The 16,609-nt window shown below is 30.0% G+C and overlaps 3 protein-coding genes across 4 annotated transcripts; 2 read left to right on the top strand and 1 right to left on the bottom strand.

Annotated features, from left to right (window-relative positions):
* The first annotated feature begins 108 nt into the window (after positions 1-108).
* Positions 109-7,009, top strand: LOC117208968 (USP6 N-terminal-like protein). Of its 2 annotated transcripts, none has more exons than XM_033450522.1 (8): positions 109-201; positions 645-877; positions 949-1,272; positions 1,366-1,553; positions 1,628-1,788; positions 2,076-2,396; positions 2,458-2,596; positions 3,353-3,780. In XM_033450522.1, exons 2-8 carry the CDS (start codon positions 723-725, stop codon positions 3,778-3,780), a joined length of 1,716 nt encoding a protein of 571 aa, XP_033306413.1. In that variant the 5' UTR covers positions 109-201; positions 645-722. The 2 variants fall into 2 exon arrangements, with proteins under 2 accessions (XP_033306413.1, XP_033306412.1); XM_033450521.1 differs by having other exon boundaries at positions 118-279; positions 3,353-7,009.
* Positions 7,010-7,431: 422 nt separating this feature from the next.
* Positions 7,432-9,885, bottom strand: LOC117208969 (mitochondrial carrier homolog 2-like). Its single transcript, XM_033450523.1, has 8 exons — positions 9,754-9,885; positions 9,187-9,558; positions 9,018-9,102; positions 8,709-8,874; positions 8,485-8,622; positions 8,198-8,384; positions 8,063-8,130; positions 7,432-7,976 (listed from the first exon to the last, which is right to left on the bottom strand). The coding sequence occupies exons 2-8, from the start codon at positions 9,286-9,288 to the stop codon at positions 7,781-7,783; spliced, it is 942 nt and encodes a 313-aa protein (XP_033306414.1). The 5' UTR covers positions 9,289-9,558; positions 9,754-9,885; the 3' UTR covers positions 7,432-7,780.
* Positions 9,886-10,209: 324 nt separating this feature from the next.
* LOC117209113 (roquin-2) lies at positions 10,210-15,182 on the top strand. The gene is made up of 16 exons (XM_033450764.1): positions 10,210-10,386; positions 11,044-11,206; positions 11,339-11,546; positions 11,625-11,843; positions 11,922-12,097; positions 12,172-12,505; positions 12,595-12,835; positions 12,924-13,093; positions 13,162-13,424; positions 13,518-13,622; positions 13,704-13,915; positions 14,012-14,133; positions 14,203-14,344; positions 14,426-14,495; positions 14,565-14,756; positions 14,871-15,182. The coding sequence occupies exons 2-16, from the start codon at positions 11,045-11,047 to the stop codon at positions 14,988-14,990; spliced, it is 2,736 nt and encodes a 911-aa protein (XP_033306655.1). The 5' UTR covers positions 10,210-10,386; position 11,044; the 3' UTR covers positions 14,991-15,182.
* Positions 15,183-16,609: the final 1,427 nt, after the last annotated feature.

The raw sequence follows: 16,609 nt of genomic DNA, 5'->3' as shown, positions 1-16,609 counted from the left end.
AAAGGTATTTCCAACATAATTCAGATGATAACTTGGCAAAAGCCTTTGTTTAGAGTAAATGCGTTGGCAACACTTATACGTAGAAGAGAATGGAAACATCTAAATCCGACTTGAAGTTGCATGTATGTGTGTATGTATGTATGTATGTATGTACGGTAGTTTTGCTGAACGAGTGACTTCCGAAGAAATGATTTCTTATATGTATGTAATATGAAACGAAGAAAACTAATTAATTCTTAAGTATGCAGTGTTTATATTAATATAATCAGTTTCTTAGCGGTAAGATCCAGATTGATTACTAAGAGTATCACTTATTTTCTATGTATATAACCTTGCTTCTTGTCAATATGTAGTACGTTAAGTTTAGAACGTCGAAATTTATAAAATAAAATTGCGGTTCACCTTCTCGTATATGTATAAAAATAACAGTGCATTATTTATCTCAACAATAACCTAGGATATATTTAGTACTTCTTTCTTTATAAGATCGAAATTGCGATTATTTTGTATTTAATTTATCAGTGATATATTACTAACAGTTCAAAAATGTACGTATTGTTAGAGTTTATGTTGGTATATGAAACTGTATATAAAAATTTTAAAGGTTATCAAGATTGTTTATAATATAAAAATTTTTATTGTAGATAACAGCCTAGGGTGAATAGAATCCTCTTAACAAGACGGCATGTTTGTAAGAATCTGGTTGCGAATTCTCACGGGGGATGAATGAGGAAGAATTATTGAAACGGTCTGCTGCAGAGCGAGATAGAATATTTAGCTGCTACGACCGTGGTAGAGAAAATGGAGCAGAAATCGATCCTTGGGAAGATCCTACCTTTGAAGTATATCATACCACAGACAGATATGGATTCATACAGTAATTATTATAATAATATACAGTAATTATTATTGTTATCTTGTCATTAACATGTAACATTTATATTTTAGTGACAAACGTTTGCCACAAAAACCAGATCCTAATGAGATTAAGACTCACCGGGTGGAAATGGAAAGACTAAAGAAATGGGAGAAAATGACAAAACAATGGGATAGTTCTTCAACTAAGGAAAAATTAAGGCGCAGAGTATATAAAGGAATTCCTAATAGATTTCGTGGTCAAGTGTGGGCATTGTTATTGGGTATTAAAAATTTAAAGAAAGAACAAGCTGGTAAATATGAAGAGATGTTACAACTTGCACGTAAATGGTCTACAGAAATAAGACAAATCGATGCTGATGTAGCTAGACAATATAGAGATCATATCAATTATAGGTGTGTAAATTATATAAAAGATTTCTAAAAATGCATAAAAACTTAGTATACATTTATTGAAAGTTATATTAAATTTTTAATTATTTTCTACAGAGAAAGGTATAGCATAAAACAACGATCTATGTTTTATGTATTGGCTGCCTATAGTATGTACAATATGGAAGTCGGTTATTGTCAAGGGATGTCTGTATTAGCTGGATTACTTTTATTGTATATGGATGAAGAAGATGCATTTTGGGGTCTTTCTGTGTTGCTTGCTGATAAAAAATATACCATGCATGGTCTGAACTTGTATCATAAATTCAATATTAAAAAATGTTTTGGCTTAATATTAAACAAATATTTATATTTATAGGATTTTATGTTGACGGATTTCCAAAATTAAATCGTTTCATAGAGCATCATGATAAAATTATGAATAAATTTTTACCAAAATTAAAACGGAAACTCGATAAATGTGGTTGTGATTCTATTCTTTATGCGCTAAAATGGTTTTTTGTTGTTTTCCAAGAGAGGGTAAGAAAATATTTTATACTTTGTTTTCTAAATCGTTATAAAATCTATTCTATTAGGTTGTCCTAAAAGTCTCTTTCGTTTTATAAGCAAGTAATAGATACACAACATTTTTTTTATATTATTTTATTGAATTATGTATGATCCATTTTGTTCTGTTGGACAAAAGTTTGTTCCAATAAAACAAAAAATGTCTTGCATCTATTATTTCCTTATAAAGCAAAAGAGACTTTTAGGACAACCTAATACATACCATACGGTATCTAAATACAATTATTTATTTATAACAGACACCTGTGAGCCTCGGTCTTCGAATTTGGGATATATTTTTATTAGATGGGGATCGCATTTTACCTGCTATGGCATACACGGTCATGAAAATGCATAAACGTTTTCTTATGCCGATGGAAAGTTTAGATGAATTTTGTAATTATTTGCAAATTAAATTAGAAAAAGATTTTTGCTTTGATGATGATACAGTAATAAGTACTATGGAACGTAGTATGGAAGAACTAAAACGTGCCAAGTTGGATTATCCTGGCCCTCCCTTACCACACGAATTACCACGATTCCCATTTGGCACATTTAAGGAACCTACTTTTGCAAGCAAGGTAATCTAGAAATAACTAATAAAAATAACCTCGTCTTTAATACATATTTTAATATGTTTAGGTTGGGAGACGTACTGAAGAATTTAGCGAAGCACAACACGTAATGCGAGAATCTATAACACAACGTAGAGATCTTGTACTCGCTGATGACGGTAGAGAAAGTACAACACCGGTTGAACAAACCAGTTGTGGTCTTGGCGGTGAGTTACGATATAGTGAAAACATAGTACATGGTAACACAGATACTTGCCTTCTACATTCTAAACAAGAGAGTATTATTAAGGATGAGGAGAAAGATAAAAGTACAGATACAGATGAGATTGATATAATGGTTATATATAATACTAGACTGTAAGGTACTTTTCAAAGATAAGGTTCTGAGATTAAAAAGTATGATATTGCTCAATTACGTATATATATATATGCTCGTAAACGTATACATATATAAATAGAACTTTACAGAAATATTATATAAGCCATATTTTGAAGTATTATAATTATTGCTATATAATCGTAAGTAAATTTTTTTATATAGATTTAGCATCATTTAAAATGAAACTACACTTGCCTTTAAGATTGTATCAGAAATTTTCATTGATAATTTTTTTATGAAATAAAAAGTAAGGAGTAATAGACTGTGATTATTTTAGAATACTCAGGAAATTTCATACAAAAAAGTATTAAAAGAAAAAAGGCTAAAATATCAGTGCACGTTTTAAAATATTCTTGTTACGTAACAGTAATATTAAATTATGAGAATCACGTTAAACTTAATTGTCAATTAATTAGTATTTCATTCATAAAGAAAAGCGTGAGGCGTCTGTTTTTAGAGACAAGCTTTAATTAATACAGATTTTAAATCAAATGTATTACACTTACTATGTGAAAGTATTTTGTGAAAACACGATTGTTCGGATATCCTGTTGCAGTATAATAAAAATTACATATATGTGCAGGAAGCAAATTCTCATTTGATCCAAGTCTTGATGATGGGGCCTCTCCCAATGGCTCACGCCGGTCATTGGCAGATACATCTGTTACCTCGACAGCTGACCTTTCTGTATTTAGTTCGGCGACACGGTCTCAAGCGTTAGACAATAGTCTTGATACTCAAAGTAATATTTCTAATGCTAGCTCTGGCAGTGGTGGTTTACCCACACCTAGGGCAACGCCTCATCAACCAAGTCCAGATGTTGTACGAATTTATGTACCATATACATCGCCTATGTCTGGCTCATACAAAGATGATCTTCCGCGTACACTTCCGCGATCTTTAGAAACAAATAGAATCCGCATACGTGTCGATCCTGATCAAACACCAATAGTGGAAAATTTAAAACCTTTTTCATTAGAGAGTCCAGAAGTCGAATTAGACTTGAAATAATTAATCTATTCATTCGATAGTTATAGTATTTCATGATGCAGAAAATGATTCATGACATTGCAATGAGTATTAAACGAGGATTTAGATAAACAAAAGTTTTATCATTTGTTTTATCTATATCTACATTGTAATATACATAAAGAAGTAGTAGTAAAAACAAATGTTAATTACAATAGGAACGAGAGATGAATAATGAATGTTGAAACGTACATATACGTACTATTATCTTATTTCCTTGAAATAGGCGAAAGGATTTAAAGTAAATGTCTGCAGCCAGATAGAAATCTGTGTATGTTATATGCACTAATTACGAATAATTGTAACCATTCGCATCGAACGAAACTTATTGCACTGTTGCGATGGCCTAATTTACGTTTATAGTCAAACACGAATTATTTAAAATGTATAATAGAGAATTATCATTTTCAATACATGTATATTATTCCTAATCAAACGATCAACGATATTTTAAATAATGAAATTATATCTATATAACTTATCGCATAATTCTAAAGATAACTGCATAATATTCGTCATAAATTCAAGTTATACTTCAAAGAACAATAAGATGATGGAACTTTATGCAGAAGGATAACGAATTATATACTAACATTATTTGTAATATTTGGTAGATATTTGAAAGAAAATTTTGAACTATTATATGAAGATTAATATGAATGTAAGACATTACAACAGCATAACGAATAGGTATGTAAACTTTTAGCGTAATGTATAGATAATTTTTAAAGTATATGTTTTTAAATCCCTCCCTCTGACGAACAGGATATACAAGATATTTTGGGGTATAATAAAAAATTGGCCATCATACATATGTATAAAAATATGAGTCAATTTTCCATAGTAAATGTAATACTAGAAAAAAAGATATTTTTGTTACTATGAACATATAAAATCCGTTGAATAACGATTATTATATTTTCAATATTGCGTATATTTCTCGGAAAATTTCTAGAACTATTGATACATTATGTACATTACATTGGTATGGTATGAAAAGAATATACATAAAGTTCCATACTCTAGAAGTATTTAACAAGCAAATAATTTTACATTATAGATATTGATGGATATTTATTCTTTTAGTAATTACAGATAGATTAACATTACAAGGACATTGTTTTAGAATTTTATTTTCACGCAAATCTTTAAACGTTGTATATTCTAGTTTATTATTAGATGATGAAATCATACAACAGAAATTTATGTTTTATATCTCAAAATATTTAATATTATTTAGCATAAAATCAACTAAAGTTGTCAGGTATTGTTAATAAATTTGAATTTTTATATTATGCATCATTCTAAGACAAACTGTATAGTTTAAATCATTGTTAATTAGTTATTTTGGGAACAATTATAAGTTGGTAACATATTATTTGTTCAATGTCAACATAGAAACAACAAAATTTTAGTTAATAGATTATCATAAGATAATGATCATATCTTCTCAAAGAAGATACATTCTATTAATGAGTTAAGTACTATACTGCCACAGTAATATTAGTACTTTATTTATTTTAAGTTCCGTTCTTTTATAACGATCAATGATATATGTATTGTTGTACATACGTAGTATTTAAAGATGGAAAAAGAGGAATCTTTCATTACGCAGTACTTGAAATTGATTCCTGAATGAAAAAACTTGCAAGGTATTTGTTAGAACTTTTGCCAAGGAATGTGAATACTGAACAGTTTTTCTGATATGCTACATATTTATTGTTTAAATGTACAAAGACATAATTTAGATTAAAGTAACTACAATCGAAAAACATGCTTCATACTAATTGGTTCTGTAAAACATTCCTGGACATACAGTATTTCACCATGTATATAGAGTATGAAACTTATTAAATATTGTCGTGATAATATAAACCTGATAGCAATCACTTGTTATATTTACTAGCATAAGGTAATATTTGTTAAATAAATATTAAATGTTAATGGTTCGAATCTTTATTGCATTGTAAAAAAAGATCAACCAAATGATGTACAGTTCTATAGTGATACTGTCTTGTGGTTGCATAACATTAAATTTTCAGGAAAATTGAAGTAAAACAGAACGATTACCTTATATACAAAATATTAAAAGACATGGAATTGCATAGATGCAGAAAGATCTAGCGATAAATAAAATAAAAAAAAAGAAAAGAAGTTACGTAAATTTACCTTGGAAAAATACATTCCTTTAACTTGCATTAAAATTAAGAAATACAGTTCTTCGTCAATTTTTAGGCTTATTCATACTTAAATTGCTATGCTTATACATAAATATCCTTATACATTAAGTTGAAAATAAGTAATAAATATATTCGCCGATCGAAAAACGTCACAAATGCCTTTTATTCTTTGATGTTAATAATGCGAAATGTAACATTAATAAATTGTTCAAACTTGAATATTTTACCTTCGTGAAGGTTTTAGATATGTAATGTATCATTTCAGATTGACCAAATTAATTTTCTCAGATTTATTTTTTTATGGATGTATTCATTAAAGTATTTTAGAAACGAATCAATTTAATAATCAAACAGATTTGTATAACAAAAAACAATGAAGTATATTATATAATTTTATTCGCAAGTAAATGTATAAATAACATGTTTAAACCAAAAATGATATTTAATATAAAGGAATTAGAGTAGAAATTTGAGACAAGAATCTTATAATGCCTAGAGATTATAACTATAATATGTATCAAGTATTAAGCTCAGTAAGTGATGTTTCTTCTACTATTGAAACAATATCTGTAGACTGGAACATGAATTGTGGATAACTGATTCCACATTACTATTACAGTAAAAATTACAATGCTCTTATTATTCAATAACACAAAGTTTCAATACAAGTTTGTTTTAATTAAGTAGAACTTAAAATGGACAAATATACGTTAAAAAGATGTATTCATGGCTTTGTTCAATATTCACATTCATATTAATGCATTACAGAGATAGATTAAAGTTCAAATGAAATATTTGATGAAACATGTGTATGTATTTAAAGTTGTACTCCGAGTCGATATTTTTTTTATACAAGAGTCGAAAAGGCGTACTATATAATAATGTAGGCTTCAGTATAGTATTTGTAGGATGTTTAAAAAAACAAATACAATTCGATAATCCAATATGCAAACTTCTTGATGCCTGATGACATAATCACGTTGTAAATTGATTGAAATTATCAAAATAATAAATAATGAAAATCGTACATACTTGAATACTTATTTATTTTCAAGAATTTTACTTTTTATCAAATATTCTTTTTAATCTCCACATTTTGCATAAAAGAATTATGGAATGGCTATTGTAGCAAGCAGATGTATATTTATAAATCTTAAACAAATGAAAGTGTATATAAAACGAATTTTGATTGCATAACTTAATTTTACTTTTTGTTATATTTATCTATTTTCATAGTATATATACAGATACTATAAAAGATAATTTTTGTAGGAAATAGTTTTTTCATATAAGATTAGAACTTTTTAAAGTGGTACAATACCAATTTATACACTTTATACATAAGACATATTGTAAAATTCAATAATGTTCGAACAGTTATTGTCGAATGCGATACAGATACAAAAAAATTAATTGGGGTAACTACTTCTATATTATGTTCTTTTTTTTTAAAGATATTACTTTATTTAAATGGTAATTTAAATGCAATTATTGCACGCCAAAGGGAATGTCAGTTACCAAGCTAGTAATAGTAACTGTACTCATTAATACTCTTTAATACTTGTACATGTTTAAAATACTTATGGTTCAGTTTTCAATATGAATTATATTTTCTGATAAAATATATATACCAAAGAAAAATATTTTTAATCAATATTTGGTGTAATAACAAGTAGGATTGATTTAAAGGAATATATAAATGTAACAATGTACTGTAATAGCAAATTTAAAAAAAAAGTATATAGCACAGAAGTGATTTTACTATTAGTTTTTCAAATACAAATAAATGCAATGTCTTATTACTATGTTGTACTTTGCAAGTGGAAATTGTATTTGTTAATGGGTATTGGCTTTCCATTAATTATCACTTGTGGCCCCATATAATAACGCCATAAGAGACTGTTTCCTCTTTTTAACTGGTTGGCAGCTGAAAGGTGAGACCAGCAATCTAACCAGCTATTGTAAATTGGCATTTGTGGAGGAAGACCGGCAATTAATCTTGATGAATAAAATTTATTAAATTAATGTGTATTTTAACTCTTCTAAAATAAATACAAAATTATCTTTATTTCAAATCAACTTACCCACAATTATTAACTGCCATACAGTGTGATACCACTAAAAATGGATATGTAATTGTTGTTACTATAAACTGTAAAGAATAAGTTGTAATATTTGTCATGATATGTATATTATAATTAAATAATTAATCTGTTTACCCTTATGACAGAAACTGCATATGGTTTCAATTCTCTATCACTTATAATGTATTTATCAATAACATAAGTAGATGAACTGACTAGCATTAATACAGCAGCATTTCCAATGAGCCGAGGTAATAATCCTGCATAGTATCCCATGATTCCATTCTCTTTGTATACTTCTACAAACGATCTAAACAATCCGCTGTTAACGTAAACAAAGAGATAATGCATCTATGATTAATAGCAAAATATATTATACATGTATTTTGAGTTCTATTATCTATATTGTGGTATCTACATACTTGTATTTTGTTTCTCCACCAACAAATTGTGCCATCATCCTTAACGCAATAACATCTAACGGATGGCTAACTATAATTCCAATCATTCTACTAATTAGGTCTCGTATGAATTCATATATACATTTTTTATGATTCTGACTATAAAAAAATGTAATGTGCATTTTTATAACTATCATTTGAAAACTTTATGTTACACATACAGATATACATATCTATACATTTACCTTTCTTCTAAATCGCAATCATAAATTTCTTTACTCGGTTCATCATTAAATTTAATGCATTTAGAAGCTTTTTCAAAAGCTACAGCACTCACAGTGTAGGCACATAATTTTGGAATAAGACCACGGTAGCAACCAGTGAATCCATCTACATTCTTTATGTATCTAACTGTAAAGTAATAATTTCAAAAAAAAAGAAAGAAAGAAAAAGAAACAGCAGTTTGCATCAATCAAAATGACAAAGTAATTTCAAAATCTCATAGTTTAATTTATTTATGACACTAAAGAATGACTATAAATAAAATTGTTTACCGTACTGAAAAACGTTAGGTAAAGCTAAAGCCGGTTGTCCAAATAAAGTAGTTGTAGGTCGTGGTGGAATCGGTTCATATCCGATCTATTTTGTTATAAATAAAAATTATAAGTTTCCTTTGAACAATTTTAGTTTCTGCGTCAATTATCCACTAAGTATATTTGTTACCTGTATTAAAACTTTAGCGTATTCGATAGGATGCGAAACGGTATTCATTAGCATACGAAGTGCAATATCAGAGAATAAAGGTTCATCTATTGGCGATATCATGTTTATTTAGAATTTATCTTGCCAGCGTGTCAGGGCAAAGTATCTATTTATTTGATGATTTTGATCAATAATCACAGTCAAATTGAAGTCAAACTTCGCTCAGTATATTGAAGCTCATACGAATCTTGTGTGAAGAGAACGCATATTCACCGTCTTTCCCATCCAGAAACTAGGTAATGTCAGTAATACAATATATTCCGAGACAGAGAACCAAGGGAAACAAATCGTATATTTAGAATTTTCCTAGATGTGAAACTCGATTATGATTATCTGAAACAGATAAATATATTGCATTAATAAAATGAATAAAAATACTAATACAATAACCAATCAGTGACTTGGATACTTTTTTTACTTTACATACATCGTAGTTTAGGGAACTTATCCTAAACCTAATATAAACGCAATAACCATTCGGTGACCTGTATCTTTGGTGCATCGTTGTTTAGAAAATTTAACGCAAACCTAATTCAAATACGATAATCAGTCAGTGACTTGGATACTTTTTTATCTTTAATATATCGTTATTTAGAAAATTCATTTAAATTTTCAGTTTATAAATATATTACAAATACCAATGAATTGAACTAAATCTCGAATCTTTCAATGTTAAAAAATATATCAATGTTTATTGAAACTATTTTAAAGAGATGTTAATTATGAACAGACTGCAGATTTTATGCATTTATAGGAAACGTAAAAGTGTAAAATTGCACAGAATTGCACAGGTAAAACAATTTCTATCTGAATTTTCATACAAATTCGCAAACTAGTTATAACTAGTATAACTATAACTAGTTATATTATAATAAACATATAATATGTATATTATATTTTAATTATATTAAATTTGCAATTCGTAAAATTTTGAAAATTTGGTATTATGTTGTTTATAGCGCTCTCTGTCGAGAGGAGTTGGGACGTTATTTTTCTAGATTGTTTTCGTCATGGGTGCTAGTGAGGTAAAAAAGTATACGTGAGGAATATCGTGCTGAGCTCATCTTACGATTTCTGGTTCATCTGTTCCTGCTTCGATGGCAGAACTGTATGCGAAGTAACGGAGTAGTTAATGTGATGTTTTGTAAAGGCAAAAACGAGGTGAATTTTTCTATTAATTATTCGTTATTTTAACAACAATACATCGACATATTTCCTCGTGGCATAAGCGGATATCATTTCTTTTTTTCTTATTCTATGTAGAGCAGACATTCGACGGACACGAGTAATAGCGACAACGATTAAAAAATTTTTCATTTAATTGCGTGATTAAAATTATATACGAAATAATTTCTTCGTATTATTTTCTAGAGACAAAAGTTGATTTCATGCTTTATGGGATCAAAGGAAAACTATAATCATCGTATAAAAAACAATTGATAGGAAAACGTTATTGTTTCGAAGAGATTTATAGCTATAGAAAAATGTTTTGCAATCAAAACCAAGTTTTGTTCTAGATTTATTATTGGTTTTAGAAACTTGTAAAATAAAATTTAATGAATAAAATTTACTTCTAATAATTTGCTAAATTTATAGGTTTCCACGAAATTAGTTCATCTTATTGCGAGATGTATTCCGTAATTTCTTGTTTCTACGATTTCATTAAATAAATGTAAATGAATTATTATATAGGAATTAAATTAAATGTTTTAATTATAGATGTGAAATTTGTTTTAATTATTCTTAAGAAGTAATGGTATTGCAGAAAGTTGTGAAACTAAACAATGAAAGGAATATTTTAATATGATCTTGTTATAGAATGCCAATACAGGCACCACAGTGGACTGAATTTCTTTCGTGTCCAGTTTGCTGTCATGACTTTGATGTGGCCATACGTGGTCCAATATCGTTAGGATGTGGTCATACCATATGTCGTACGTGCCTTGCAAATTTACATCGTAAACAATGCCCTTTTGATCAAGTAAATAGTTTTATTATTATTATCATACAAATAAACTTGTATATTTATATATTTGACTTTTGTTATTTAAAATATTTAATATAAAATTACCTCTTGTTATGAACTATAATTTATTTATATTACATATTTTAGAGTATTATTAATACAGAAATAGAAAGATTACCAGTAAATGAAGCTTTATTACAATTGGTGGGAAATCCTGTTCCCACAAATGTTGCAACAGCTTATCAAAAATTGCTACCACCTGAAGACCATGCTAATTATTTGGTTGCAAAACGTTGTATTGAGGAACTTGCTCTATATCTCAAACCATGTCAGACAAATCCTTCTTTAGCTACAGGTAATATTAATGGTTATTTGTGTAGACAATTCTATAATAACATTACATAATCTGAGCCTATGTTTAACTAAACAACAGGTGTTGGACTTGTTTCTCGACCTATGCAAAGGAAATTGGTAACTTTAGTTGGTTGCCAGTTGGTTGAACCAGAAGGAAGAGCGCGTGCAGTAAGGGCAGCTAGAAGTTTGGGTGAAAGATCAGTTACAGAGTTGATACTACAACATCAAAATCCACAACAACTTAATGCTAATCTATGGGCTGCTGTAAGAGCTCGTGGATGTCAATTTCTTGGGCCAGGTATGTTACTATCAAATAACTCAATAGCAATGAAAAATATGAATAAAGTAATATATACTAATAAACATTTCTTTGCAGCAATGCAAGAAGAAGTACTAAAACTTGTTTTATTGGCTTTGGAAGATGGATCTGCTCTTTCTAGGAAAGTATTAGTTATGTTTGTAGTTCAACGTCTAGAATCACATTTTCCTCAAGCTTCTAAAACTAGCATAGGACATGTTGTACAATTGTTGTATAGAGCAAGTTGTTTTAAGGTAAGAATTATTCTTCAATTGCAATAATGAATATTTGTTATTAAGAACAATACTTAAATAGAATGTTTGAATAGGTATCTAAACGAGAAGGAGATTCATCATTAATGCAATTAAAAGAAGAGTTTAGAACATATGAAGCTTTGAGGAGGGAGCATGATGCTCAAATAGTGCAAATTGCGACTGAAGCTGGTTTAAGAATAGCACCTGATCAATGGTCTGCATTGTTATATGGAGATACAAGCCATAAATCTCATATGCAAAGTATTATAGATAAACTTCAAACTCCACAATCTTTTGCTCAAAGTGTACAAGAATTGGTTATTGCTCTTCAACGTACTCCTGATCCTGGACAATTAAGTAGTCTAAGACCTCAACTAGAATTGCTAGCTGCAATAGATCCTAGCCCAGGTATGATCCATTACATTGCAACATTATATTAAACAAATTAAATATTTGGATTAACTTCGGATTCATTTAACTGATTAATTTTGTTATAGAAACTGAACCTCCTACATTAGCAGAATGTCGAGCAGCATTAGAAGCTGTTAGAACTGTAGTCGCAGCGTTAGTAGAGTTCATTCAACAACACGGTAATCGGAAAACACAAGATGGTACCCACAATGTAGGTCCTGGACAACCAAAATATAAAGTGAGCATGTGTCGAGATCTCGCACTTAGAGGCTCTTGTCCTAGGTCTACTAATTGTACATTTGCTCATAGTGACATGGAACTAGATAAGTAAGTATACATGTACGTGTTCAAGAAAATTCTAAGAAAATTCTGTATAAATGTATCTCTTATGTATGTACATCTACTCTCTTATTAGATATAGATCAAAAAGTCGGAAATTGAGTCTCAGATCAAGTTTACCTGGAATCAACCATTCGGATGCGAAAACAGACAAATCAGTTACTGGATCAAATAATAAGACATTTAAACAAAATGACGATTTATCTTATCATTCCATAAAGTCGCATGATAATACTCATAGGGAAAGTAAGTGTTTGTATAAAATAAATAATACAAAACATTGATTGGAAAAATTACAATTATATCATTTTCAGGCTTTAATTCTATGAATAAAGTTAATCCAATACAACATCACAACCCAACAAATGAAAACAATTTTATCGGATCATTAACGAATTATATGCTACCATCTCCTCAAGGAATGTTACCTGTGGTACCAACGAAAAATATTGACGTACATTGTTCTCATTATATTATGCCTAATACACCTGTTGATTACACTGCACCTAATCTTAATATTTGGGATTCGTCGCAGCTTTCATCTAATATGACTAATGGAATATCTAATACTAAAAAGGTAATATGATTATTCTTATATGTTAGTAACTTCTACTGTATATATTGAAATATTTCTGCATACTGCATGTTAAAATGTTCTCGTATACTATAGCAGCGAACTGTTGCAAAAACATTGGCGATGTTACTGCAACGCAAGGTGGAAATATTAAACCAACTTGGAACGATTGTCAACAAACAAGGGCCACAGATGAAAACGGTACAATTGTAATATTTCAGTGCTGAAATTACAATGAAAGTTTGGAACATATATTTTATTATTCTCTTTTTCTATTTACAGAATTACGACATACAAGGAGACACAATATCATCGAATTTCTCTATATGGACAAACACACCAAATAATCCAATGGTTTCTTCAACAAATATAAATTGCAACAATAATTTCCGTTGTGCAGATCCCATTCTATTCGATGATGAATTTGTGCCATTTGACGCATCATCAAATAGTAAATATGGACCAATTTCTAAACTATCCAAAAACTTAATCAGGTAATAATTCTTTTTATAACTTTATCAAGTAAAGAAATATTGTTTACGAAAAATAAATACAAGATATTAAGTCATAACAAAATAATTTTCTTTTAGATCTACTAATGGCGTACAGTCTACTAATTTCTATGCAGATGGAGGAACATCTCCTACAATATCTGCTTATCGATCTATGCCAACTACAAATTCTATTACATCTTGGTATTATGGAAATCAACGTAAGTGTAATGAAAAATGTTTTTGGGAGCAAGAGAAAGAGCACTAGAAAATATAAGATTCTATTACAGCTTATGCTACAATTGGTGCAAATGGAGGAATACAGGCTATCAATAACAGTAATTTTGAAGATAGTTACATTACATTTGGTCGTAATATATCCGATACGTCAACGCACACACAACTTCCTCGACCAGATAGTATGTCTAAAGAGTAAGCTAATATTTAATACACTATTATTTTCTTGTTAATTATTTGGAACATTTAATCTTATTATAATTAAATTTATTCCAGCTTAATTCTTGAGTCGCAAAAGGTAAAACAACAATTAAAACATCTTGAGAAGAAGATTAATGACTTGAAGGTATTATTCATTTACTGTTTGCTTTCAAATAAAATATTTAATAACATTAATATGTAAAAACATTTTTAGCTTGCCACACAAGGTGCAACTTTTACGGCCGGGGAAAGGTTAGCACAAGAATTACAAATGATTGAAGCTGGCATCAGAGAAAAAGAAAAAGACGTACGAAATTGGAGTCCATACGGTACCGTACCTTGGATTCAATCGTCGAACAATTTACTTAGTTCTCAAAATTTCAGTCAAGATTATAAGCCCGAAGAAGTAAGTTATGGTGTTGTGGTACTGCATTGGAAGAAAGAAATTAAATATATCAAATCTGCTTATTGTAAAAATAATCGATTAAAAATTTATATAAAACTTAAAATTGGTTCTTAGGAAGATACCTACGAAGCAGGTATCGCAAATGATATGCGGGAATTAGAATTACGATGGGAATTCGAACTGCAAGAACAGGAAAAACATTGGTCAAGTGAAGAGGATAATTCTAAGAAATAATAGTAAGATAAATGATTCTTACTAAGTTATGTACTTCTTAGATCTGACTATTATTTGTCGGAACATGTTCTTTTTAACATGTGCAAATAATTTTTCGTGCGAACTTCCATGCATCAGCATGTTTAAATTTTGTCAACAAAATGAATGAAAGTAAGTGAAATTTCTACTATTTGCCTAAAAAACATTTTATTGCTCTTGCGAAACGAAATCAAAAGAAAACAACATGCATTATCGAATGAATAGATTGACAAATTTATCGTCCCTAATTAACATGAAAGATTCTCCTATTGGTATGGTATAATATAAAAGTGGATTTACTACTTCCTCATGTACTATGTCTTTAAAACGTCTTCATACTTAATATTAATTCTTTAACTATGAGAATGTATTTTTTCCTGAAATTATTATTAACGTGGAGGTAAAAAACTAGTTGTAAATATCAGGCCTGTAAATATGAAACCGGAATTTGCCTATAGATATAGTATATCCTAGCTGATAATGTAGTTATCACTAAACTGCGTCATTGATGCCAAAAGTCTTTGTTGACATCTCACAAACATTTTCGACTCAGAACAATACAAGTTTCATACAACAGCATAGTTTGTAATAGCGTTGAACATGTCAAATTTTGTGCCTGGAAACTACGATTTGCGGACAGCATTGATTTTCTGTTACCATTTGAAGAAAACTGCTACAGAATCGCATTGAATGTTTGTCGAAGCTTACGGTGAGCATGCTCTTGGTAAATCACAGTGCTTTGAGTGGTTTAAAAAATTCAGAAGTGGCAATTTTGACGTGAGGAACGAAGAACGTGGAAGACCACCGAAAAAGTTTCAAGACAGCGAATTGCAAGCATTGTTGGATGAGGATGACGCTCAAACGCAACAACAACTCGCTGATCAATTAAACGTGACACGAGAAGCCGTCTCCATACATTTGAAAGCCATGGGAAGGATCCAGAAGGTGGGAAAATGGGTTCCACATGAACTGAATGAAAGACAACAGGAAAACCGAAAAACCACTTGCGAAATGCTGCTCGCCAGATACAAAAGAAAGTTATCTCTCCACCGAATTGTGACTGGCGATGAGAAGTGGATATATTTTGAGAATCCTAAGCGTAGAAGATCATGGGTAGCTCCAGGTGAACCACCGACATCGATTACAAGACCAAATCGCTATGGACGGAAGACAATGCTCTGTGTTTGGTGGAATCAGAAGGGTGTGATCTATTATGAGCTGTTAAAACCTGGCGAAACCGTTAATACTGAGCTCTACCGACAACAAATGATCGATTTGAATCAAGCTTTGCGTGAAAAACGACCAGAATATCAAAAAAGGCAACACAAAGTAATTTTGCTTCATGATAATGCACCATCACATACAGCAAAACCGGTCAAGGAAACGATTGAAGCGTTCAGTTGGGAAATACTTTCGCACGCGGCTTACTCACCAGACTTGGCTCCGTCCGATTACTATTTATTTGCATCGATGGGACACGCACTTTCTGACCAGCACTTCACTTCTTACGAAAATGTACGAAAATGGCTCGATGACTGGTTTGCCTCAAAAGAGCGACAGTTTTTTTGGCGTGGCATCCACCAATTGCCAGACAGGTGGGA

This window comes from Bombus bifarius, unplaced genomic scaffold (assembly GCF_011952205.1).
Source record: "Bombus bifarius isolate JDL3187 unplaced genomic scaffold, Bbif_JDL3187 scf7180000008165, whole genome shotgun sequence".
Taxonomy (NCBI): domain Eukaryota; kingdom Metazoa; phylum Arthropoda; class Insecta; order Hymenoptera; family Apidae; genus Bombus; species Bombus bifarius.
The sequence above is the reverse complement of the archived record's forward strand: the minus strand, read 5'-3'. Positions and strand labels throughout refer to the sequence as shown.

Excerpts from the sequence above, each read along its gene's own strand:
- LOC117208968 (XM_033450521.1), top strand. The coding sequence starts at position 723 with ATGAATGAGGAAGAATTATTGAAACGGTCTGCTGCAGAGCGAGATAGA. Across the intron at positions 1,554-1,627 it reads TAAAAAATATACCATGCATG|GATTTTATGTTGACGGATTT; the intron begins GTCTGAACTTGT and ends TTATATTTATAG. Across the intron at positions 1,789-2,075 it reads TTGTTGTTTTCCAAGAGAGG|ACACCTGTGAGCCTCGGTCT; the intron begins GTAAGAAAATAT and ends TATTTATAACAG.
- LOC117209113 (XM_033450764.1), top strand. The coding sequence starts at position 11,045 with ATGCCAATACAGGCACCACAGTGGACTGAATTTCTTTCGTGTCCAGTT. Across the intron at positions 12,836-12,923 it reads AGTGACATGGAACTAGATAA|ATATAGATCAAAAAGTCGGA; the intron begins GTAAGTATACAT and ends CTCTCTTATTAG. Across the intron at positions 13,094-13,161 it reads TGATAATACTCATAGGGAAA|GCTTTAATTCTATGAATAAA; the intron begins GTAAGTGTTTGT and ends TATCATTTTCAG.
- LOC117208969 (XM_033450523.1), bottom strand. The coding sequence starts at position 9,288 with ATGATATCGCCAATAGATGAACCTTTATTCTCTGATATTGCACTTCGT. Across the intron at positions 8,875-9,017 it reads ACCTAACGTTTTTCAGTACG|TTAGATACATAAAGAATGTA; the intron begins GTAAACAATTTT and ends ATTACTTTACAG. Across the intron at positions 8,623-8,708 it reads GATTGCGATTTAGAAGAAAG|TCAGAATCATAAAAAATGTA; the intron begins GTAAATGTATAG and ends ATTTTTTTATAG.